General features: G+C 40.9%; 2 protein-coding genes across 11 annotated transcripts in view; one reads left to right on the top strand and one right to left on the bottom strand.

Moving 5' to 3' along the window:
• The window catches only part of LOC131685485 (serine-rich adhesin for platelets), a 248,995-nt gene that overhangs the window by 165,298 nt on the left and 56,949 nt on the right, over window positions 1-26,748 (top strand). For 5 of the 10 annotated variants that reach the window (XM_058969229.1, XM_058969232.1, XM_058969230.1 and 2 more), the window contains exon 1: window positions 10,729-11,759. The exons of 4 other annotated variants lie outside the window; for them this stretch is intronic. The gene's annotated coding sequence lies outside the window, so the exon portion shown is untranslated. Of the gene's footprint in view, window positions 1-10,728; window positions 11,760-26,748 lie in introns of those variants that run through there. One more of the 10 variants, XM_058969226.1, reaches the window with a different exon arrangement.
• On the bottom strand, window positions 4,977-25,446 carry LOC131681001 (uncharacterized). Its single transcript, XM_058961709.1, has 3 exons — window positions 23,155-25,446; window positions 9,856-9,970; window positions 4,977-5,416 (listed from the first exon to the last, which is right to left on the bottom strand). Exons 1-3 carry the CDS (start codon window positions 25,444-25,446, stop codon window positions 4,977-4,979), a joined length of 2,847 nt encoding a protein of 948 aa, XP_058817692.1.

The raw sequence follows: 26,748 nt of genomic DNA, 5'->3' as shown, positions 1-26,748 counted from the left end.
TGGTTTTGATGGAAGAGGAAGGGAAAGGTTGGGATATTGGAAAGCCTTAATTCTTCACTCTCGAAGGAATAATGAAAATTACTGATACAGCCTGTAGTACTTTATCACACTAGGGTCGGAACAATAAAATATCCCTAATTTTTAGCTTCCTGTACAGTTGAGCGACTGAAAATAAAAGTCGCAAGGACAGAATATGCTTCGTAAAACCCGCTTCAAAATCATTAGAATATAAAAACCGGATATAATCTTCAAGTATAAAAATCGGACAGGGACTCTCCTTTGCAAGATTTGGATAAAAAACAGTATAAAACCGGAAAAAACATTTCCAATTCTTACAAAGTAGTTTTTTTAGCCGACTTTTAATTTCGAACACGGATTCTCCTGCGTACGATTACTTTATTTTTAACCGGATTCTATACTGATAGTTCAATCTTGCCGAGCTTTACGGGAGAGAACTTTTTAAGCGTTTCTTATGCTGAAGGTTCTCTGTCCGAGTTTTAATCTTTGAAGTTTATTTACGATTTTCATATTCTAATATATTTGAAGCGGGTTTACGAAGCATGTTCTGTCCTTGCAACTTTTATTTTCGGTCGCACATTTTTTCGTCTACTTATGAAGAACCAAAAAATCCGGATACGCAGTGTATTACTGCAGGGCAGTTACTTACCAGATTATATGAAGTTCCGTAATCGGATTCACAAAGATCTTAGGAATAATACTCAGCATACTTAATAGATGTCATTTGATAAGTGTAGCTGTATGTAGTGTATAAGCTGTAGTGTGGAAAAATTCAACCAAGCACGTAGCCAGAAAAAATATTCTGGAGGGGCCAAGAGTTTTGAAGTGAAATATCGATTTCCAAAACATCTACTAGACACTATGTTTCAATATATATTGAAATCTTTTGTGCGTTGATTTTTTTATGATTCTATGGAGATTTTCAAAGTTATGCGTTTTTTAATGCAGATCTGTGTATGTCTATACCATCATTTGTAGCTAGCTATTTAAATGAAACAAAGATTTTTCGTCAGAGTTGGTCAGATTAGGTATACCTATTGTGTTGATCCAAAGTGTACTGGTAACGATGAATAACATACCATGTGAAAGGGGTTGAAAAAGTGTAACAGTGAGTCATTAGATGCGCGAGCTACGAATGAACGATGAAGATGGAACTGTTAAGAGCAGCGTAGAATCTTGGGCCACGAATGTTCTTCACACGGCAACGTTTTTATTAAAAGAATTTTTATTAGCTCATACTAGGAATTTTATCTAATGTTTAAATAATTCAGTTAACAAAGCGAATTTGAAAATATTCGAATATTAAATACCCATTAGCTTAAGCTTGTGCGACCACTTCAGGTTGCAACTTCGTTATTAATCGGGACTAGCCGAAATTGAATAGATATAAACATTCAACTCCTGGCAATCCCAATTTGTCTATTGATCAATGCAAACGCCGGATAGGCCTGTACGTAGATCACAGCAGAAAAGGGAAGGGATAATAGTTGGACACTTGTTATTACTAAATGCCCTATATCAGCAATTCAAGGATCTCTTCCAATTTCGTTATATTTCGTAGAATCGTAAACTGTTTTTCGGTATTTAATTATCATGGGACTGGAAGGTATATTTTTCAATATTAAGTGCCATAGTACTCAAGGGAGAGCAAGGAGTTGAAGGGAGAAAGTTTAGAAAAGCGTGGAAAGGGTCATATGAGCACGCTTAGAGTTCACCGGCGACTTAACCCTTTGTCTGCTACCGTAGGAGTCAGGATCTTTTGGCATTAGAAATTGCTGTCGGAACCGAAAAAAAGTTAAGTCACGGTAAACTTCCACACTAAGCATTTGCGACATTGAAACTCATTGAATGAGCTAGTTTTTTGTTTTTTGGTCCCTCACAAATTGCCTGCCTGCCACAAAAAACAAAAAACTAGCTCATTCAATGAGTTTTAACGTCGCAAACTTCGTGACTTAACTTATTGTCGGTTCCGACAGCATGAAGTAACAAGTTACTTCACGCTCGTCCGGACATTCCGTAGACTCAGGTGATTCGCATTTCTAATGCCTACGGTAGCAGACAAAGGGTTAAGTCGCCGGTAAACTTTAAGCTTGCTCATATGATCCTTTCCACGCTTTTCTAAACTTTCTCCCTTCAACTCCTTGCTCTCCCATGTGTAATATGGCGCCTAATATTGAAAAATATACTTCACCTTCCAGTCCCTTGCTAATTAAATGCCGTAACAACAGTTGACAAATTGACTCAATAGGTCGTTAACAAAAAAAAAGGTTAACAAAAAAATGGTAAGAGTAGAATCGTAACTTATCGAAAAATATTAGACACGTTTTTTATTTTGTCATTAGGGTGCCTCTTTACAAGTTAGACTGGCTCAAAAAATTGTGTTGTTCAAAAATTCGATTTTTTAAAAAATCATAACTTCCAAACTGCTAAACCGATGAATGAGCCAATGAAAATGATTCTACGTCAGACACGTAGCCAGAGGAGGGGGGCAGGGAGCTAAGGATTACCCCTCCCGAAATTTTTCAAGAATGAATTTAAGAAAAAAACATGTTTTTCGGGGACTCTTAACAAATTTGTATCTTGTTTGGTTTCAACAATTTAATGAGAGAATATTGAGGAAGAACCAAAGACAACAGTCGCGATACCTGCTCAGTATGCTGACATAACATTCACTGATGGTGATTCGATATACTACTTTCTCTCAAAACCTCGGAAAACGAAGGAGAAAACCCGAAATTTTGTGGGGCAACAACGAACGCCAGTCAGTACAGAACGAATTCGGAAAAATGTGGGTAAACCCCTTTTGGACGCGAACCATTCATTTGCTGAAGGTGAAAATGGAGGTTATGCTGACGGAAGTTGCCTTTATCGAGTACTACTTTGTCAGGCATTCAGTGCTGATAGCGTTCAAAAAATTAGCCCAGGCGAAACCAGTCACTCTGCACAATCACTTAGAGCACGTAGTTTCTGTGGTGCCGCCATAATTAAGATCCTCATATATATAAACGACGGGAAAATCAATGCTCGGCTTCAAGAACTGGTACCACTTATTTGCACCGGGACCATTAAAAGATTACATTTGGAAGAAATGGACATTATAAATCATTCTCTAATTTCAAATGGTGTTTTTGTAGTGAGAATGTAGGTGGACCGACCCATTACTATTACATTATTTGGCCACTGAAGAAGAGAGACTATCTAACCCGCTTTGTACAAGAACGATTTCAACATTACTGGAACTAAAACTATTATTATTGTGTTTTTGATTTCGAATTATTCCATTATTGGGACATGTGTTGGCACTTCCACATCCATCATCACGAACGCGATGGCTTTGGTATGAACCGGAGTCTACCCTTCGTACAGGAAGGTTCCCACTAACACCTCCGAGCAAACTGAAGCGGTAGTTAGCCAATTCGGCATCGTCAAATGTGCTCTTGCTCGCACAGTCGCACGTTAGATTTTCTACTTCCGTATTGGTCGGTCCAACACATCGTCCTGCCGATGGAGTAGCATTTTCACATGCTGCTGACTGCTACTGTATCCATCTAGCAAACAACTATTCCCACTACCGCCGCTGATATTCTTTCCGAGCAACAACTTACGTCTTAATGCCGACGAAGCCCCGTAACTTGGGTCATCTACCAGACCCGAATCGTAACAGTCATCATAGACGTCGTCGTCGATGAAATCCGCACTGCTTAGACTGTTATCGCTCAACAGAGCCTGATTCTTGTTTACTATGTCAACCAGGGTCTAAAATTATCATACCCATTCAATGAACGATGAAATTCACTGAATTCACCTTCCTCTTTTCGCTGCCTCCTTCGTTATTAAATTCACACAAAGCGAAACAATAAAGACAACGCCCCTTCTTCTCTCGATTCTATGGATGCGAGTAGCAGAAGTAATGACTTTCGTTTTCCTATGACAATACGAAAATTCAATCTCGTTTTAATTTCAAATCTGTAATTTTGATTTTTATTTTAATTTTCATTAAATGAAATTATAGCAATGTGCATCATAAAATGCAACTAGAACGCCGCAAACACAGGAAATACGCACACCACTGCCCCTTCAGTCGTCCAATATCATCGCTAGCTTGTTGTTCTCCCAAATCGAACAACTACAAATAAATATCGTTACTAGTTTCTTTTCGTTTGGCCAGCGCTATGTGCAAAATCGAAGAGACTAATGTCGTTCTCAATTTCGAAGCGAAAACGAATGTGTGGAGGAAATAATGAAATTGAATTTACCCGCATGCTTTGTCGTAGGCCGTTGTCTCATTTTCGGTTTCGTATTGTTCTAGTGGTTTAGAAAGTAGCATCGCTCGCTCGTCATTTTCGTCGGATTTTGGTAAACGAAAAAAACATTTTTCGACTCTGATGTCAACGGCCGACTCGAAGCTTATTTCGACCGTGGACGCTAGTTGTTTTTTACTGACACTGACCACCCTGAGCTGGATAATCTGTGCGTCCGAACGACTGTGCGTCGAACGCAGGCGTTCGGATGCAGGGAGGCTCTTCGTTGACAGTACTTTGGCATGTTACAGTTTCTGAGAAGAGAGAATTTTAGTTGTTGAAGAATGGACTATCAAATGTAATTGCAAAATGTATACGAAACATAAACCCCATATTACATATTGCTGGATGTTTTTCTAGATCAGAAACCCAAACTTAAATAAACTATCCTTAACAGACCTAACTTCTTACCTCCGTCAAATTAAACCGTGCCCGTGCCTGATTACCTTGGATACGCGCCTGTACACCACTCTTCAACTTATTGTACCACCTTCGCATCGTATTGACTTATCCAACTGCGTTGGTCTTTTTCCGTTTTGACGTTTGATTTGGGAGGAAAACAAATCGTTTACACGGAGAGTTGGGAGGAAAACAAACCGCTTCTGGGCTTAAGGGGAGGGCGGTAGTATAAAAATGCGAGATCTCAGTGTGCGTATTTTAAACGTCAGATATCTCAATAGTCGCCCCGCCAAGAGCTATGATGATGGTAGCGACTTCCGTTCGCAGCTTCGTCAGGAACTTTGCCTTCAGGCACACTCGCCAGTACGATTGAGACGTGCAGGCCGTACTGCGGTACAGACAGTATTCTGTCCGCTGCAGGATCGACCGGAACCAGACCTGAATTGTGATGATACTGTCGATGATTCGCGTGTGCAGACAAATGTTCCGCGATATCTTCTGCGATTCACGCCTGATCTTGGTCTTCCCGATCGAGCTGGTCTGGTAGTGCTGCTTATTGAGGTCCATCGTACTCATGAAGTCCTGCACGTCTTTCTGCGAACTGACCAGCCCCTTAGGCAGTAGGATCCGATAGTTGGATAAATTCTTCGTACGTGAGGTGCATCTCGCCCGGCGAATTCGTACCGTTTCCAGCATTCCTGGAAATTGTGAAAAAAGGAAATCGTTTATAAATTCTCACCTTGAGCGTTTTGCCAATGAATCGCTAAAAAGTTTGCTCAACTATGTATTTCTTTGAATAATTATTCAGCAAACTATTTCCAATATTTTTCTTTCCCACTCCACGCAGATACTTTGAAATGAAAGGAAAGTATAAATACCTGAAATATTAACAATCATCATTCACCCGCTAGATGTTTGTCTTTTGTGTATTGGAATTTGCTTGTATTTTACATCTAAAATAAAATAATTTTGTTTTAATAAACTCACCCATAACGAAGGCTTGCAAAACACGATGATAGCCATTTTATTTTTTTAATAGATTACTATTACTTGTTCATATTTGTGATAGCTATGAAAATCATAGGGCGCTGCAATGGAAATTATATTTATTCATTAATAAATCATATTGTTCTATTATGAAAACCATATAAATCGTATGAAAACTATAAGCGACTTATGAAATCGAGTTTTTGTATTTTTTTATTGTTTCAGAAGGCAAATTTGATGGATTTCGCTATACAATTTGCCTGAGTGATATGTATGTGCAAATCGTACTGAACATGTAATATACCTTTCCACCATTATTGTATTGAACATAACCAGCAATGGAATTTTAGTTTGGACAAATGAGAATGGCACAATTGCACCACTAGGTGGATTAAAATAGGTTTTTCTTTGGATACTATTAATCTATAGAAAAATGAGTGCCCGTATTTATGATGTTGGTTTGACATTTCGTAGAGATGGTCGGGTTTCAATTTTTTCTAACCCGAACCCAACCCGAGCCCGAGAGCTTGAAAATTTAAAAACCCGAATACGGCCCAAGCCCGAAACACTAAAACTTAAAAAATCCGAACCCAACCCGAACATTTTAAAATTGCAAAACCTGAATCCGACCCGAACCCGAAAATGAAAATATTGTAAAACCCGAGCCCGACCCGAACCCGATAATTTCAAAATTCAAAAACCCGAACCAGAAAATTTATAAGTGGAGGAACCCGATCTGAACCGGATCTGTTAATATGGAGAATCAACCAAAGATCCCGAAGGTTTTTAAATTTAGGCACCCGAGCTGGATCCAAGGCTCATCCAAAAGAATCATCCAAGGCTCATCCAAAATGATTATAGAATCACTCGAACCTGAAGTAGCACCATACGCGTCCAGTTATATCTACCTATAGCAAAACGGATTACTGGCGAGAGAGACTGGTATTTATATTTACTATTATAAGTAGAATAAATCAGTGGCTAACGTATGGGGAAACAAGAGGCATAATGTTGAGAGTTTCAAACAACCTTGGTCGTCGTACTTAACCAAAATTTATATTTTTTTTTATCAAAAACCATTCCTGCAAGAGTAGTTTTGTATAATTTATTACATTCATTAAATTAAGCACTGTCAATTGGCAAGTCGTATTCCACAGTATACACGACGTCACCCGCGTTACTGGTTCGTACGGTCAAACTAAAACTTGTGTCGGGGTGGGTGTCAATCAAGATGCTCTGACGCGTTCTCGATGTCACCTAGTACGATATGCGCGCCAGTAGAGATGCTTCGACATCTCCAATGGAGTTCACGGAACGACTCAAAACTTGTACAAATCCGCTTATGGCTTGAACAGAACACACAATATTTTTACGATCAATTGCTTAAAATCGTGGAAATTCATGTATTGTAATGAAAAAATCCGGATATGGTGCCATCGTTGATAGATAGTCTCTACTTTCCGTGATTTCTACACGCTTAAACCAATATTTTTCGACTAATTTTCTTTGACTTGGTTTATTGATGATTATCATAAAACTAAATCGCATAGAGATTTTAGAAGCGAAACACTTATTGTTGAATGCTCTCTCATGAGTATTCGTTTAAAAAATAAAACAATTCGGGCAGTTAGCAAATCTGAAGAGAAGAAATATTATACATGAATAAAAAAATACAATAGTTGAGCATCAGAAAATATAACGAATTCTATCGATTTAAAGGTGGTAAAATTCAGTACGGTTATATGTGTCATCTATTCGTATCACGAAGTAAAGTAAAAAAGTTAATACTACAAAAAGAGACTGGGTGGTTGGGTGTGATGTGTTCAAAACCCGAACCCGACCCTAATCCGAAAATTCCAAATTCTAAAAACCCGAGGCCGACCTGAACTCGAAAGTTTAAAATTTCAAAAACCCGGACCCGACCCGAACCCGAGACACTTGTGAAATGCGCAGTAATATAAAACAAAACAAGTGTCGGACTAATAGTTCTTCCCTTTTCTGCTGCGATCTACATTTACGCCTGACCAGCGCCGGCATTGATTAATAAACAAGTTGGGGTTATCAGGAGTTACATTGAAGAATAATCTGTTACTCCCAAACATTGATTCTCTGTGAAACTTCAGTTTGTCTAGATCGGTAACGGAGTTGCAACCAGGGGTGGTAGCACCATCTCAAAGAGAGTCTGATTTGCAGTTGCGCTCTTTCTAAAAAGTGTGCTGGCAATATGTTTGTTGAACAGGCTTTTTATTGACACTATAAATATAGTAAACTTACTGAAAAGGCTCTATGTGCAGTCGCGGATACAGGGGGAGGGCCCCGGGGGTCCGGACCCCTCCCGAATTTTTTTAACTTGTTGGGAAATTTTAAAATAGTTTCTATTTTAATTCGTTTTAAACTCAAAGTCATCCCAAACCAAATTCGACCACCGAAAATGATTTTAGTTAGATAAGGTTATTACATATTACGTATTGTACAATGAACATTTCAAAATAGAAATTTCTGACCCCCTCTGAAATTTTTTTCTGGATCCGTCTCTGCCTATGTGCAAAGGAGAGCCTCTGTTTGTTTACTTCCTATTCCGCTAATTACTCGGTCGGTTGCTGCTTAACACTTTACATAATATGCTAGTGAACCATGTTCTAATATGTACTGGAAAATTCTTGGAATGATCAATGGTGAAGCCGTAATAATCGAAAGTGAAAATAAACAAAGAGAGGCTCTCATTTGCACATAGGACCTTTTCAGTAAGTTTGCTAGAAATATTCTTGTATGAAAAGGTTTGTCTCCCGGTCAAAAAAAAAATGCGGACGAACATGGTCAGGCGATTTAAACAGTTTGACGTTTGACTCAACTCGCCTGTGCTAATTGCCCCTAGGAACAAATTCAATTTGCGAATGCGATTTAAAGGCAATTTCAACACTTAGACAAATTTTCTGGCAGCTGCAATGGACTTGGTTGTTTTTTGCGTTTTTCAAACATGGCGGTTCATATTTGGCTTAAGTTTAAAATTGTTTTTTTTTAAACAATTGGCGCGTTCCCGCTTGTATTTTGTTTGTTTAGTGCACTTAATTTAACCAACGAATGTGGAAAATTTTGGAATCGTGTGTAAGCAGAGTGGAACAAGATCTGTGACCTAAAATTTTAATGAAAGTCAGATTGTGGTATGTTTTGGTGTGCAATACCAATTTTACCATTGATTCTTCCTATAGTTTGATGGTGATTACTTAGTATACTGATAAGTTTATGTGAGTAGATAATGAATCCGAAAATAAGTATTATTTGTAATTTTCATATTAGACAATTAAGGGCGATTAAATGGCGCGTTCCCTGGGCGATTCGGGGGCGATTTAAGGGCGGGTAGGGCGGCAAAAAAATGTCGGCGGCGAATCGGCCAAGTGTTGAATTTGAAATAGCCCCCTAATTGCCAGCAAATTGCTGGCAAATTGAAGGGCAATTAGCGCATCCGAGTTGGCAAATAGCCCCTCGTTAGCCAGCACCTTGCCCTTTTTGACTGGGCTATTTCGATCACGTCTTGTGATTTTCATCGGTGCAATTCCCTGAGTTCTGAAAATTATGTCATAAAACACGCGTATCTGTGGATACAAATGAAGTAAATGAATTAAAAAATTCGTTATCGCTGAAATCATTCCACTAAAAAGCGACAGGAATAAAATAAACAATTGGCCCTTAATTTTCCGGCGGAATGAACACCACTCATTTTAATTATCCCTAGCACAGTGCGAATGCGATGTGAAAAGAAGAGTTTTCGTGTGCTACCTGGTGTGAGTGATGCGATTTTGTATTTTCGATATGTTGGATAAAATGTCTTCGCTCACTTGAGTGAGCATTGGAATGACTAACTCCGTTCCGTCTATTTGGTGTATTAGGTTATTCGTCATCCCGATTGCCCAATCTTTACCGTTTGCACGGGAAAATCGATGAAGCAGGTCTCACTAAGCCAACTGCTTGATGTTACTGTGAAAAACATGCTACTTTCGCAAAAGGCGACAAATAGCTTTGCACGTTTTTATTCTCGGCTCAAGTGCTCTTCACACTTGCACTCTAGCTTTTCCTGTTCCGTTTTCAGTACTCGTTTGTTGTACGCGGACTTTCGTTCGTTTGCTTGCGCGTACGTACGGTATGTACTTACGTATTTGTGTAGCGTCGTCTATGAAGCTGCTGAAGGCCATACCCGTTCTTACATCAAGGAAGGAGAAAGTCTTCCCGTAGTCTCGCACGACTACGGCTGCCGGCAGCGAGCAGGTCTTAAAAGTTCAACGGAAATTAACAGGGTAAAGGACATGAAGTCCACGATCCCGACCATAATCCATAGCAATTCAGCCATGTTTCGTAACCATAGCAAACAAAACATGGTTTGTTTACACTTGCGGAACGGCGCTGTCATTGGTGGTGGTGGTAGTAGGCGAAAAAAAAGCTTTCATCGGGAAAATTTTCGAGGTCAAATTAAGCCGTCACCTGCCAGCCAGCCAGCCAGCCAGCAGAACGGAAGGATGTGCTCCATGCGGGGGCGCCGTCACCGTCCCACCGACCGACCGACCGGTGCACAGGTGGCTGATAGAGCTTGATTTCACACCAGCTTGAAATTGCATACGTGTAAGGGGATCATTTTTGTTTACTTCCTCGCGCGCGGTCGGTCGCTGGCGCTACCAATACAGCCGTAAACTGATCCCGTCCACGGGAGTGGGAGGTTGTAAACAAGCCGGTAGCCATAGCAACAGCTGATTGGGAGCTTGCATTTGCGGCCTACTAAAACTATCAGCTGTGCCGGGTGGGTGGCACTCACTCAACACCGAGAAGCGAGTGGTAGTGGTGAGTGGTGACTCGACCTCGTTCTGTTGGTGTGTTGTGTGTGGCCCCGCTGAGTGCCAACCGCCCCGTAGTGGTGATAGTGTGTTTTGGTTTTGTTGTTGTTGCTAATTGCATATGTGAGAATTTTGTTGGGCCGCAGCTTTTTCGCAGCGAGCTAGTCGGGGGGTAAACATACATTTTTCGATTCATTTCAGTTTCGACCGTACTCGAGTGCGAGTGCATCCGTGCGATATACCCGCGCGCTCCACCCAATTTGTTATGAGCAGCAGCAGCGCACCCCGGTAGTAGGCGAAGACGCGTTGTTGAGGGGGCAGTGTGTGCAGGGGAATCAATATGTGAGAAGAAGAAAACTTCTGCTTTTCTGATACGGAAAGAAGCACACGCTCGGAATAAAGAGAAGGTTTAATGAGTTTCCGTTAGTGTTGTTAGAAGTTTTAAGTGTTACGCATCGTTACAGTTAGTGTTGTTTCCGCGTGGTTTTTTGAACTTTCGGCGATCGAAGAAGGCATGGTTTTTTTTCTGGTTTGGTTCGTTCAAAAGTGTTGAGTAATCGGGAACTTGGCAGGGGGTGTTGGTGATACAGTTCAGCCTGTTGTGTGGTTTCTTTTTTGCTGTGTTATACTTATCAACGAGAAAGTATGGTTTTTGACACGTACACTTGTCACTTGTGTGAAGTGGGAAGATAAGCCCGTGTGGTAAAAATTAGGAGCTGTGCCAGTCTGAACGGGGCAACATTTCGACAATCGGCTAGCAGTGACACGAGGTGTCAAAACAAGTACGCTGCTTGTATCATAATACGTGTTAAATCTGCGATACACTTTTCCTTCTACGGTGTCTAACAGAATCGCCATATTAAGCTACACCAGTTGGCAAAAATGTAAGAGAGGAAAAAAAAACTAAGTATCTGTTTCAGTGTCTGTGAGTCGCCAGCTTTGATTTGGAGTGCGATACGGTACCTTGTTTCTAATTGATTGAAATTGACAGTAATTTTGCTGTTGTTGTCTGTTGTTGTGTGTCTCTGTGTCGATGTTGGATGATTAAGCGTGCCACAATCGGAAAGTTTGCCGTGTACTTGTCTACACCTTTGATTTGAAACCTGTCCGGAGAGGAGAAGACGGAACCACTAGCCCATACACACACACGAACACATTCACGAACACCGGAGCGTGAAAAAAAACATCCAGACTCACTTACGGATCGCATTTTATGGGAATCATGGAAACGGTAATTATGTGTTTCAATTTTTATGCTTCTGGTTTTTACCCAGGTTTTTACAAGTCCGAAAAACGTGTTCTCCCAAGAGCAGCAGTGAACAGGCATCGGTAAATAACAAACATGGCCATTATACAGGGCACAGATAGGACGAAAAAAGTTGAGACGTGGCACGTGTTTGCACTCGGCTCATGCTCATATGAAGCAGTTGCAACCGGCCATAGTTACTAATTAGCAACTTTATCGGCAACGGGGGGATGACCTAGTTGAAGATACGCCTCGTCGTAGCAGCTTGTGACATTTATGCAAATTCAGGCATGCTCATACTGTGCCGTTTGAAGATTTTCACGAAACAAGAGTACTGCTTCATATCACAGGAACGGAATACCCAGACTGTTATTAATCTTTTGAATAATTTTACAGACTTGAACAGCTCCGGCCTGGATAAAACCCCGTATCATTTGTGGATGTCTGACGTGTGGCTTAATGCAGCACTGAACTAAAGCAACAAAAAACTTCCAACACGTCATTCCGATGCGAATTTTTGCATAGAAAAAAACCCTATCAACCCGTACCTGTCTGAGTGTGTGTATGCGTTTGTTTGCGGTAACTGCGAAGGTGACATATGATGTAATAAATTCGCAGTTTCGGGATGTCTCAGATCGAAGGTGGCGGTGGGGTACGCGGGAGCCGATTGATTATATGGCAGTGCTCCCAGCACGCGAACGACGGCATGTAAAAGGGGTCACGCCAGTTTATGCAATCTATGTACATACTGCGTACCGAATGAATATAGCATGTGACAAAATGGAAGCGAAGCAGAATGCACACTGGGGGGAAAGAACAAGCAAGATAGAGCTGCCATCAGTACCTAGCCAAACGACGCAAATCATGCTAATTTGTATTTAGAAATTATCAACCGCAACGTGTTTCCCGACCAACGGGGGTTGGTGGATAGTTGATAAAATTTCATTGAACCACACCAAAAGCGGAAACCTCAGTCCCATAGACAATACCGCACATGCCTTGCTTGTTATCACCGTCATACCAACCAGCAGCCAGTCCGTTCCGAGTATGTAAACATCGGGGAACGGCAAACCCGTCGCAGGCCTTCTCTTTCGAGCCCACATGCTAAGCCGTAGCGCGTCTCCGCATGTCTGTAAACAGATACATACATCACTACAGGCTTGGAAACTCCGCAGTGGCAACTGCTCAAGGAAACTCCAACAAACTGTCTACGGACCTAGATAACGAACGAGACCGAGCCGAGCGGCGAGAGAAGCGGAAAGCATGCTAATAGAAAAGACATAACTATATCAGTTTACAAGTAAAGATTGTTGTTTACTCCTGTTCTGCAGCGCGACGACGCTCAATAACAGCATCAAGCTATTTTCGGCTTTCCTCACCATACCCGTCACCCGTTCACCCGGATTCAACCATGCACCGGTAGTGGTGAGCGCCACTGCGATTGCTTTCACGTACACCTAGATACCGAACTGCGCCGGTATGCGTGTCATCGGTGCGGCGCCATTGGCTGTGTTGAGTTTTGTTTATTGGATATCGTTTTCACTATGGTGATAATATGATGATAATCGACATTTCACTTTCCGGTTTCTGCGTTTGTGTCCTTCCGTCCCGGACGTCTCCACTTTGGAGGAATTCCTTTTGTTGAGCAGTGAGGGGAGTAAAAACGACCTAATTGAATTGAACTTAAGCAAACAAGTTAGAAACGTGGTTAGCCACACACTACATACTAATTCGAACGTTCCAATCACATTCCGATGGAATGCAAGACACGGATTAATGTCCCTGGAATTCAACCATCGATCCGGGTGAGGATTAAGATCAAGATACTTCGTATCTAATCGAAAACCGACCAGCTAGCACAAAATGGAAGGCAAAGCCAAACTGCACAAAAGAAGCAAAAGGCTTATCACACGCTTCGTCGTCGTAGTCTGAGTGCAAGCGATCACAGGCCCCGGTCGTGTAATCAACAAAATCCAACACGAAACGACACAATGAATTGCGACGTTCTATCGCACCCTCCTGAAGACGATTCAAGAACACGTGGTCCATCAAGCACAGCCGTCAACTCATGCCGGCAAAGGTTACTAAGTCAAAAAATTATACCATTCCGCTGCTCGGCTTACTTGCACAACGACGAAGCCCAGAAAAGTCACGGCGTTTTCCGTAACAAGACAAAAATATGTAAGAAAAAAAAAATGAATCTCGAAAGTATGCAAACAGCTTTCCATAAAAAGAGTATATAAAGAACACCAAGGAACCAACAGTTTGTAAAAACAGCCCGTGGCTATACTTTGACATGTAGCTCGTTTTCAAGTGCCTGCTGCTGCTGCTACCCCCGTGCACCAGTAGTCAGTTTTGCGGCTACATTTTCCTTCGGCAGCCGAGACTGGGGCCTCCCGTTGGGGTTCTGCAGCTAACGTGTGAGCGTGACATCATTGATTTTTGTACATGTCGCCCTTTTGCGGCGCTCGAGGGATAAGTTCTCGTCAATAGCAAAACCGCAGTGACACGATATGTGTTACCACATCATAATTTCCAATTTGGCAACATTGTTTCCTAGCGGTGCCGGTTTATTATACGCCCATGCAAGCGCCCCCTTCCTCACCATTGGAGCAGCAGGCGGACGGCGCTGTTGTTTATGGCAAACAGGTGCGGATTCCTCGCGTTGCCCGCAAATCAACACACACACACATTCCGCCGCATGTATTGGTGAGGATTACTCTCCTCCACTGAGCATACGCCATAAGATAAACAATAAGTTCAAATGAGCCAATCTCTCTTCTGTATCGAACCCGAAGACGACGTGGCGCAATGCGATTCCGTTCTGTACCGTTTTAGCCCCCCCCCGCTACACGCCAGAGTCGGACGGGGTGGATGCGCAAGGGGCTTCGGGAAAGAACAGAAATCACGCTTTCAAGTTATGAATCAACTCGCCGCGGCAGCCGCCGTCGCCACCGCCGCCCTAATGCCACCGTTGATGGGTGAAGGCTAAAAATAATCAACCGAATGGTTTCTTCGGAGGACTGGATGGACGACGACGCCACCGCATCAGTCTACTGTGAGCTGCAGTGTAGTTGTTGGTGCCTACTCCCACCTTGCAAATAGACGCAGATGATGATGATGATGATGATGATGGTGGTGATGCTGTTGATGCGAAAGGCGGTGTCGTTGGTTTACGACACGGACGCCGTCATTTCGTTCCGTCGTCACTCGGCAGTCTGAGGCAGGGGTTGATTGGTTGAGCCTCATAAGCGGTGCGAGTGATTTTTTATTGGTTTTGGGTTCATTAGTTTTGTATTGGAAAACTGGCAACACTGTTTATAGCAATATTAGGTTGGTAAATTCTTTTGATCAGTTTAATTTTGATACACCCAAAATGCAACGGATATTCTTCCTAGACTTTCTAATTTACAATATTCCTAGAAGGAATAAGCAGTGGAATGGCATCACACAAGAAAACTGTTGTGCAGTGTGGGTTAAGTTCGCCTCTGCTCGTATGTGGGGCAGCTCTGTGGAATCCTGTGTTTGTATTATGGGGTATGCAAAAAAAGTAAACTAAGTACTCTGGATATATGCATAAAATGCAAGATAAAATAGTTCGAACGGAAGTCGGCCATGATAGAGAGTTAACGTTGGACCAATGAGAGACGAAATGCAGGAAAAACACTATTTCAAAATATCTGATGCTAAGGGCGTTCCTTTTAAATTTCAGTGCTTTGTGGTTATATCAAACAGGAGTGCTATAAAAGACTCATCTTGATTTATTTCATCGAAACAAAAATTAAAACGGAAAGCCATTCTAACTCTAGTTTGATCATTTGTTTCAGTGACGAAATCATCAACGTTGTAAGGAATTGTTTTTGTTTGAGAATCTAGGAACGAAACCAGGATAGTTACTTCAAACAAGCATTTTTTGATGAAATTGAGTTGGGTTCACGCAAAACAGAGGTGATGTTGGCGAACCAGAAATATACTTCTGGTTAGAACCCAACGAGATTTTCACACCTGAGGGGGACTCTGGCGTGGCGGACATTTCTTCTCGCGCAACTCGTGGATATCTACATGGAAGTGAATAAAAACAAAAACAACAAACAAACGGAGGTACCGAACCCCTTTGCTAGAGGTGGTTTGGCGAGGTCTCCCCCCGTGGGGAGAGCAGTGACCCCCCAGCAGTGGTTGAAAATAGCCCTACCAACGCGCTGGACGGGCCACTATCCGCGATGCGCAAAGTGGTGGAGCAGCTCGATTCAATAATCGAGTTCACTAGCGCAAAGCAAAATATAAGCAAGGAGCTGAAGCAGAGCCTCCTGGTGCTCCGGAAAGCTGTTCGTGTCGCAAGACAAGAACAGAAGGCTTACGCCAAGAGGGTGGAATGTCGGGAGAAGTCCGACAGAGGAACCCAGACAGTGGCCTCCAAGAGGGAGGGAAGAGAGAAGGTCGACATAAGTACCCAGACAGTGCTCTTCACCTTCTATGGAGCAGCCATGTCGCTTGAAGCGGCGGCTGAGTTCCCTCCGAAGGGTAAAGACAAGGGCAATCGCAATACGGCGTCGAACGTGAAGCACCCTAGGAAGTCACCAGGCGAGGGTGCAAAAACCGACACCACACTCCGTGCAACCGTCAAGGCTAAACGCCGCTTGGTCGAGGTAAGCGGGGGCGAGAGTGACCCCGCTGGGCAGAGTGATAGGGCGTAAACCCCTGGGCGCTGGTCACCAAGAAGAAGCCGGCACCGACACCGGAGGTACCGCGGCCCGCGAAGAAGGCCAAGGACAGAGGCGAGGCCTTGTGGTTAAAAACCGACAAGGACAAATACGCCGACGTCCTAAAGTCGATGAAGGCGGCCGAAAACCTCTTGGCCCTTGGGCAAGACGTGCGTAGCGTGAGACGCACCAACACAGGAGAAATGCTTCTGGTGCTAAAGCGAGGCGCACAATCTAGTGCAGTGTACAAGGCCTTGGCCCAAGAGGTCCTTGGTGAAGGCGCCCAGGTCAGGTCGCTAGGGGCGGAAATGACTCTCCAGTGCAAGCATCTGGACGAATTCACGACCGCAGATGATGTCGTCGCAGCCGTCAAGGAGCAATGTCCGGCTCTGCTCGTAATTAGGGTAGATCTGTTCAGTATCAACATGCGAAAAATCGTTTGTAAAAACAAATCTAAGCACTCTGGTAATGTGCATAAAATGCATTATATAACATTTGGAACAGAAGTCGGCTAAGATGGAGAGTCAGTGTTGGACCAATATTTGACGGAATGACGAGACAAAGGGTGGCTTTTTAAAACAGTCCAATTGTTTTGATCTGTCAAAATTTAATTGCAAACCGCTGGAAACAAAGTGTCCAATTAATCAATAATTATTCAGTGACATTGTGAAATTTGAACTATTAAGGAAACAGAAGTCTGTTGGAAACATAACAAAGTTGCTTGGTGTGAATCGAAAATTTGTCTGGCGATTGGAAGCGGATCATCTATCCGTTAAGGATCGCAAAGGCATTAATTAAAGCTGCGACCAATAAATTACATCGCAACCCGGCTAGATCAATAAACCAAACGGCTAAGGACTACAATGTGTTACGTAATACGATCCATACTTTGACGAGAAAAGACCTTGGTTTGTATCCATACAAACTCCAACAACGCCAGCTTCTTTCTGAGCTAGCAAAATAAAGAGAGATTGGAAAGATGCAAAACGCTAAAAAATTGGTTCGCATATCATACTGACGGTCGCGGTCGTTGTTATCTATTCGGAGTATCAGTCTCATTCTAAACGAACAAACAACCTATATTTTTCATTTGGAAAGACACTGACAGGCCGTCTTCCCAAATGAACATCGCACACAATGTTCACTCTGGTTTTGTGCTCATATAAGACCCACATTTTGTGTACGAACTTGAACGTGCTATTTCGTACCAAAACACATGCACATGTTCGCCTGCACAACCGAACACCATGTACGTGCACGGTGTGCGTACATCTCTCGTTGACTTGTTTGCCTTGTGTGAACGGTTCTCGTGTACACACCCGGTGTATGCAAACGGATGTTTGAACTAGAATTTGAACATCGTTTGTTTGGGTTCGACGTGCGAGGCGAATATGAACATCTAGACAAAGCGTGATTGAGGTTGAACGCGTGTACTGAATTTTGCACACAGCCACAAACTTGTCGATGTTGATGGGAAGTCTGCTGACAGGTTGTTCCATTTTTGACAGTTGTCACTCTTTACATACACTCTGATCATCAGTTGCGATTTCAGTTCAGGGTTCTCTAAAGACAGGATTCGCAATTTTTGTGATTTCTCATCACGTTACCGTGCTATTTTATTCATGAGTTTACTATCGGATTTTTCTGTCAGACTGTCGGGAATTACGTTCATGATTTCAGGATCATAGTCGTGCATTTCGTAATTGTTATCCACGCTACCGTCATATTTTAGTCATGAGTAGAGTAATTCAGGTTCATGATATCAGGATCTTAGTGACGATTTTTGATATTTTTATCACGAGTTGTGATTTATGTTCATGATTTCAGGAACTTTTGTCATGATTTTCGTGATTTCCATTTACGTTGACGTGATATTTTAGTCACGAGTAGAAATTTATGTTTATTTATCTTCTTGATTTCAGGATCTTAGTGACGATTTTTGACACTTTTGTCACGAATAGTGTGGCTTATGTTGATGATTTTAAGATCATAGTCACGATTTTCGTAATTTCTGTTCACGTTAGCCTGATATTTGATTATAGAGCTTACTTTTCAATTTGACAAGTGGGACTCATGTTCAGCAGTTTTATTCTGTGAATCACCAACTCGATTTGTTGTGCTCAATGCAGTTTTTGTTTTCTGTCAAGACAACCAAATGAATAACGATGTTCGAGGCCCTAATAGTTTTCTTATATCTACTGCTCGTACCTATTACTGTCCGATAGCAGCTGAACATTTCATGAAAAAGTGCATGGAACAAAAATGGTTCCACGAATATTACCCAAAATTTCTTTACCATTCATTTCATTACCATGTTGAAATTGAAAATGATAAGGAATGTATTTTAAATATTACAAGCACACAAAATATATCGTAAATCATGTACTATGAATCATGAACTAGTTCACGAATCCATGAATAATATTTCATTATTTTGTAAACTATTTGACGAGCACGAATTGTCAAACGTATACTAGAAACCATGAACCAATTCACGAATACATGAGCAATATTTGATGATTTTGTGAACTAGTTCACGAGCATGAATGGTAAATCGTGACTATTATACTAGGATTCATGAACCAGTTCACGCATATATGAAAAATATTTTACAATTTTGTGAATAATTTCACGGGTACGCATGGTCCGTCGTGATTATTATACTAGGATTCATGAGCCAGTTCACAAATACATGAAAAATATTCATAATTTTGTGAACTATTTCACGAGCACGGATATTGGATCGTGACTAATATATTAGGAATCATGAATTCCGTATCAACTTTTGAATAGGGCTAATAACATTTGTAAACAAACTTTTGCTTTGATGATTTCTTTTATTTTGTTATAATTTCTACGCAGAAAATATTTGAAATTGATTCTACCAAGGGTAAAGATGTTGATTCATGTGTATCTTTCATGAAATTCAATTCGGCAGCGGAATAAAGAGCGAAACAAGTTTGTTTACAAAAATCTCATTAGCCCTTTTGAAGAATTAATATTGAATTAGTTCACGAGGATTGAAGGAAATCATGAATACAATTCCGAGTTTCCTGAACTAGTTCACGAGAAAATATCCAGAATGTTTTGATTTTGTGAACTAGTATTCCTCAATCTATGAACAACATCGTGAATAATATTCATAAAGTTGCGAACCAGTTGACGTAAAGAAAATCGATTTGGTAGTGACATGGCGGAAACCGTGACTGAAGATCACAAAACAAAAACAAATGATTCCGCTAATGAAAGCGATATGCGGGCGTTACTGAAGGGAAATTGAACATAATTATAAAACATATGATTTTTGTTCATGGTCCTGTTTTCGTAGCGTAAAAACGTGATTGTTTCAGAATTCATGGCACTTTATTCACGATTCTGGGAACATTTTTTTCCGTGTAGAGAGACTTTGAGCAGTAAATATCTGGAAAGCTCTTAGATATTCTCATTACGAACCGCAAATAACGTGATGTTTTCGCGATACTGTAACTGATATGCTACTTAAACACAAATTGGTCATCGAGATAAACTCCGAGATCTTTGGCACAGTTCGCTCTGTTAATTGTGGATTCTGTTAGCCAGCACTTTACACGATTCGGCATTTATTTTCCTCAAGAACGCAATAATCATGCATTTTTTAGGATTTAGTGGTATTCGGTTGATTTCGCACTATTCCGCAAAGGTTACCAGTTGACGTTGAAGGAAAGCTGCTTTGGCAGTATTCCGGATTCTGTGGTATAACTTGAGGATGTAATCAGCGAATGACAGATCTTCTAAGCAAAAGTTGACGTCGTTGAGATACAGGAGAAAAATCGAAGGACCGAGATGGCTGTCTTGAGGAATACCAAATGAAACAAAGAACTCTTCGGATACACAATACGGCTACGATTACATCCAACGCTAGGGCTTCCACAGTGCTAGCTAGTGCTCAGTGTGCTATGAGTACTACCAGTAAGCACTCTATATAGTCAGTCTGTAGTTGCTGTACTGTCGAATGCACTGTGATGAGACGTGCTCGCCGATGCCACTGAAATGTGACCTGTAGGTTCTCCGAGTTGACTTTCGGGTGAAAGTTAGTGTTATGTTTCCCGTCTTTAAGAAAGGAGATAAGCAAGACATAGTAAATTATCGAGGCATAACTTCCTTTTGTGATGGCTCCAAACTGTTCGAAATTCTTGTTAGCGATATATTTTTTTGTAACTGGTGTGCATTTGTAACTGGTGTGCTCGAAATCGATTGACTCTCAGTGTATCCAAACGCTCAGTAATATCTTTCACACGCAGAAAAAAACCCAATTTGTGGTGCTATACTATCTCGGGGAAATCATTTGAAAGAGTGTCAGTTGTCAGGGACCTTGGTGTACAACTGGATTCCAAATTGTCGTTTAGAGATCATTATTCCCACATCATTGCAAAAGCTAACAGGGACCTCGGTTTTATAATCAGAATAGCCAAAGAGTTTACTGACCTATATTGCCTGAAATCACTGAAAGGGATGCATGTTAAGTTGGACGGCTTCTCTGAAGGATCGGTTAACGTTTCGACAACAACTAGGTCAACAAAATTCTTTATTACGAGCATTTCTAAAACTTTGTCGAAGACACCAACTTTCTACGACCAACTTCTACCTCGTCAGCATAAAAAGTTATTTTTTTAATTTGATCGTAGTAAGCCATGCCTAATTTTAATTTTTATCAGGTTGTGGGGAATATTCTTACGACCAATTCGTCCAAAGATACCTTGTGAATATATTCGATGGTTTGGCCTCTAGTGAATCAAGTTCACGTTTTTTGGAGTTTCCGACCACTATGCAGCGGTGTCTTTTGATGACTCCTTTTCGATAACAAACATTTATCCAATTTGTTGAGCAGAGTTGTCTGGTTCACAAAACTAGGTCAAGACCTCTGAAAAAATCTTCAAAGTTTGAGGGGTTCTTCTACGTTTCTTTTAAAATAAACGATAACAAATCAAACCCCTCCCCTAGAGAATTTTCTGCGCACGAGCCTGAATGTACCCCCTAGAAGTTTAAGATCGTGGGATTTTTTAAGACTTGACTATCAAAGTACTGAATATGGACGGAACGAACCCATTAGGGCGATGTGTAGTGTTTTTAATAGTGTGCCCGATTTTTTTGACTTCTCTGTACCCTGTGATGTTTTTAGAAATAGGTTTAAACAATTACTTAGTGCATAAGATGTGATGTAGATAATTTTTTTAATTTGTTAGATGTATAATTAAGTTCAACCCAATGTAATGTAATCGAATGCAATGTGAATAATTGTATAATATGTATATGCGAAAAGATGATGGGGTTTTTACGTGCATTTGGAGGGCGTTTTTAACACAGACTTCAAATGGGCTTTTCCTCATTCTATTTCATGTAAACCATGTCGGTCAGATGAAAATAATAATAAATAAATAAATAAATAATTAAATAAATAAATAAATAAATAAATAAATAAATAAATAAATAAATAAATAAATAAATAAATAAATAAGAACAATAGAAAAATCATGACATCAACGATCAAAATCAACCCATCTCTTTCTCCTGGACGACTGACTCGATTTTGATAAACTTAGTCTTTGTTGAAAGACTTGTTGAATTTCATTTCGATCGGAATGCTGGCTCCGGAGTTATGGATCACAAATGAAATTCCCTGGACCATTTTGGCTTCCTCATATAGAAAAAATATCCAATTGCTTAAAAAACCGGATGTCTAACCAAGGCCCGCAGAGTTGAATGTCATATACCATTCGACTCTGTTTGTCGGGATCGTAAAATGTCTGTGTGTGCTATGTTAACATGTTAACAAATCACCCCATTGGTTTCTTAGATATGGCTGAACCGACTGTTCAAACTAAGTATAAAATGAAAGGTGCAATATCCTCATCGGCTGCTATTGAGTTTCATATTGATCCGATGTCCGGTTCCGGACTTACGAGTTGAAGAGAACGAACACCTAAAAAATTTAGCTACAATTGTCGACATCGAATTCTCAGAGTGTTTTGGATCGACTTTTTAAAGCATAGACCCACATGAAAGGCACGGCATCCCAATTGACTGATTTTGAGTTTCAATTTGGTCCGGTTTCATGTTCCGGAGATATGGCTTTATAGTTGCGATCACATAGAAAATGATGATAAAAACAACTTCTTCTTCTTCTCCTCTGTTTTGGTTGGATAGGTGACAATAACCATAAATCCATCTGCTTCTTTAACGTCAATTTGACAGTCCACCCCTACGATTGCATTTGCAGCAGGTCAATCTCAGCAGGCGGGATAGCCGGTTAGTTCATCAGCCCGTGCCTTGTGGTGTTTTTTGTTTTGATCGGAAGATTAACGTTTGAGATTATTTGTTTTTATGCATTATATTTTTAGGTGACTTTTTTTTAGAAAATCCACAATTTCTCGAAGGATCGCAATATCCTTGGCTTCGTATAACTGTTTAATTGTTTGAAATCTACCATTGAAGTCGTAATTCATTCGATTTTTCGAGTATCGTTTGCAATGTAGCACAACGTGTTCAGCCGTTTCAGTTTCGTTGCAAAAATCGCAATGTGCACTGTCTATCAGCTTCATTTTGTTGAGCCAATATTTGCTATAATCGTGTCCTGTTAGCAGTCTGTTTAGAGTTCTTGTTTCGACGTTGTTCAATGGTAAGTTGTAGTACCATGGCCTTACTTTGAATTCCGATTGAATTTTGTAAAAGAATTTTCCTTTTTCGTTTGCATAATCCTTATACCATGTGTTTGCCTTTTCTTGTTTTATTTTCAGCAATTGTAAATATGCATCTTTCAACAATATTGGATGTTCTAGCAGTTCTCCGTGCTGTGCTCCATGCTTGGCCAACGAGTCGGCCAGATCGTTGCCTCTGATATTGATATGGCTCGGAATCCACTGGATGTCGATTTTCCGCTCCCGGCAAACCCGAATGATTTCGTCCGCTATTTCGTTTCTTTCCAGATGTTTCAGACTGTGATCCAAAAGAGTACAAGATGATAATGAATCTGTGAGAATCACTGCATTCCTAAGTTGGCTTCTTCTGATCTCGTCTATTGCAACTTTTATTGCTATCAGTTCAGCTGTCATAATCGACGTTTGATGCTCCAGCCTAAGCGTAATCTTTTTGTTCCGCGATTCCACGAAAACTCCTATCCCGCAAGTTCCATCGAACATCGAAGCATCCGTGTAGATTTTAGTTTGGTTTGTGTACTTTCCATTGAGTAATCCTAATACCATTTGTTTCATCATTTTAGGATTCGCATTCTGTTTCTTGAATACGACCCCAATATTCATGTTGATCTCAAACTCTTCCAGACTTGAATGTTCTTTTATCGTAAGGATGGGACTGATGTTTTTGAAAATGTTTTGATGTTTCAAGTACTGTTTCTCCAGGTATGTTAATTTTTCTTCGTCTCCCTCATAATTTTCGATATCGCGGAGTTGTTCATAAATCGGGTTTCTATATGCTACGCTTTTGGCTATCTCTTTGCATGTAATGTATTCACATCGAATGTCCCAAGGTTCTTGTCCCGCCATTGCTAACAGCGAGTTCAGTGGTGTCGTTTTGCTGCATCCGGTAACTTTCCGTAAACATCCGTTTAGTGCTGTTTGTATGACCTTCGTGTTCGTTGCAGATGCATTGTTGGCTACAGACGATCCATAATCAACACAGCTTCTCACCAGGGCGTTGTAAATCAAGTTCATCGTTTGTGGGTGACCCCCGCTGCGGATGTTACTGATAACTTTCAACATTTTAAGACGTTCATGTATTTTATCCTTTACACTCCGTATGTGTCCTCCAAATCTCAGAAATCTGTCTATGTGTAGTCCAAGATACCTATGATTGTTCACCATCTCTATCGCTGTGTTATTAACATTGATATTTAGTGTTGTGTTTCCTCCGTGAAATAAAATTGCTTTAGTCTTGCTTGGATTAATGGTTAGGTTTAGGTTTTTTGCCTTGCGTGTGAAGTTCGCAAGTTGGTGTTGCATCTTCTGATTTATCGTTTCTGTAGATCTCGATCTTACCATTAGTGCGAAATCATCCGCGAACTGAACCAAAATTACATCTGTATCATCGATTTGATGCAATTTAGTCGTGTAGACATTAAAGAGAGTTGGGGACATCACATCACCTTGTGGGAGCCCATTACTGATTATCCTCGACAATTTGTTTTCTCCAACCTTCATTTCTACTTTCCTGTTTTTTAAAAATGACGTGATCCAGATGATCACTTCAGATGGGAATAACATTTCTTGTAGAATCTCTTCCAAAACATCTGTTTTTACAGCATTGTATGCATTTGCTAGATCCAGAAATGTCACTGCTGTGATATAACCTTCTCTTTTGTTTTGCTTGATAGCATTCACCACGTAATTCAAACAGGTCGACGTAGAGACGTTTCGTCTGAAACCGAATGAAAGCTTCGGTAAGATTTTCCGTTCGCTTAAGTGCGACTGAATCAGCTCTAGCACGGCTGTGTTGATGATCTTGGTAATAGTTGGGATCAGGGCTATTGGCCTTTTCCCATGCACTGAGCATTGATCGCGCCCTGGCTTAGGGATCGCGACAATCTTAATTTCTTTTAGGTGATGTGTCAGTACACCTGATATGAACATCTGGTTGATTTGTTCTAATATAACATCTCTTACCTCTGGTTTTATCTGTTTGAGCATGCCGTATGTGATCATGTCTCCGGAAGGCGCAGACTTTGAGTTTTTAGTTGACAGAATCTTGTTCCACTTCTCTGCATCCATCAGGTTGTATTGACAAACTGGTCCATAGGTTAATGGTGCTTCTATGTCTACATCATTTTTCCCAACGTGTATATCCAAAAATTCTTCGCCCAGTTGTATGTCTTCCTGTATTGGGTTGTTAGCTCTTCTTTTGCTGGTTTTTCCTGATATCCTTGCGATTTTACTCCAGAGTATCTTTGAGCTTGTTTGTGGGTCGACCGTTTCCGCAAGCATTTCTATTTGTTTTTTGATACCTTCGGTTTTTAGTCTGGTGAATATCGCCGAATATTTTTTTACATTTATTGCATTTTCTATCGTGCTACGTTCGTGAAACTTTTTTACCGCTCCCATTTTATCTCTCCAGGCTTTTTCCACCTTATCACTCCACCATGCTTTTGGTGTATGTCTGCTAATTTTGCTGTTCTTGTCTACGCATTGTTTAATTTTGTTTCTAAGACCGTCTAGGCTTTGAACGTCCTCTTTATTCCAACTTGCAACCTCTTCGCCTATTTTTCGATGATTTACGAAAATGGGTTTGAAGTTTCTGTCCGGTGTAATCCAATTTACTTTTATCAGTAAATGTTCGCTTCTTCCGATAGTTTTTGGAAGGACTGCCCATTCTATTTGTGAATAGAGTCTTGCCGAACATATTGTTAAATCAATTGCAGTAGCTCGTTTTGTTGTGTCAGTAGGAACGAATGTTTTTGATCCATCGTTCATCAAAATGAGGTTCGAGGTATTGATGGCGTCCATAAGTATTGATCCTTTCCGATCGCAGTAGCTATTTCCCCAGGAGTAGTGATGGCAGTTGAAGTCACCAGCAATGATGACTCTGTTGTATTGCTCTAGTGTTGACAAAAGAGAGTTAATTTCTGTTTCGAAGGCATTGACTGTTATTGAGGGTGCCACGTAGATTCCAGCAATAACGACGTCTAGTCTTAGTATTTTGGCAGCGATTATTTGAATCTGGTCTGATGTCACCGCGATGTCTATCTGTTGGTAGTTGTATTTTTGTTGGACATATACTCCAACTCCGCCGTAATTGTCTGCTCTTGTTGCCAGTAACTGGTTGTATCCGCTAATTCTGTACGCTCGGCTTGTCTCTTCTCCTGCTTTCGTCCAAGTTTCTGAGAACACTCCAATATCGTAATTTTCCTCGTTTAACACTCGTAAAATTTCGTCTTTATTTTTTTTTTAGACTCTGAACATTTGCTTGTATTATTCGCATTTTAATATTTTTGCTTGAATCTTTTGTTTTTATTTATCTTTCACATCACTTTACTACCTTAGCTCTAAACTAAGGGGATGTACCTTGCCTTCACCGATCATGTTAGAAACAAACTTTCCAAAATCTTCCTGGTTCGATGTGCTTGCCATACCTGCTGGTGGGATGGGTTGTTGGCCATCCGGTCCTTCATCATTTTCTTGTTGTTTCGTTGCATTTCGTAGATGACTTTTCTATTTTTCCGTCTCCGATACCTTAAACTTATTGAATAGGGCCACTCCATTTTTTTGGCTATGTCCGTCTGTTTTCTT

This window comes from Topomyia yanbarensis, chromosome 2, assembly GCF_030247195.1.
Source record: "Topomyia yanbarensis strain Yona2022 chromosome 2, ASM3024719v1, whole genome shotgun sequence".
Lineage (NCBI taxonomy): Eukaryota > Metazoa > Arthropoda > Insecta > Diptera > Culicidae > Topomyia > Topomyia yanbarensis.
Note: the sequence above shows the minus strand (reverse complement) of the source record. Positions and strands in the feature narration are given on the sequence as shown.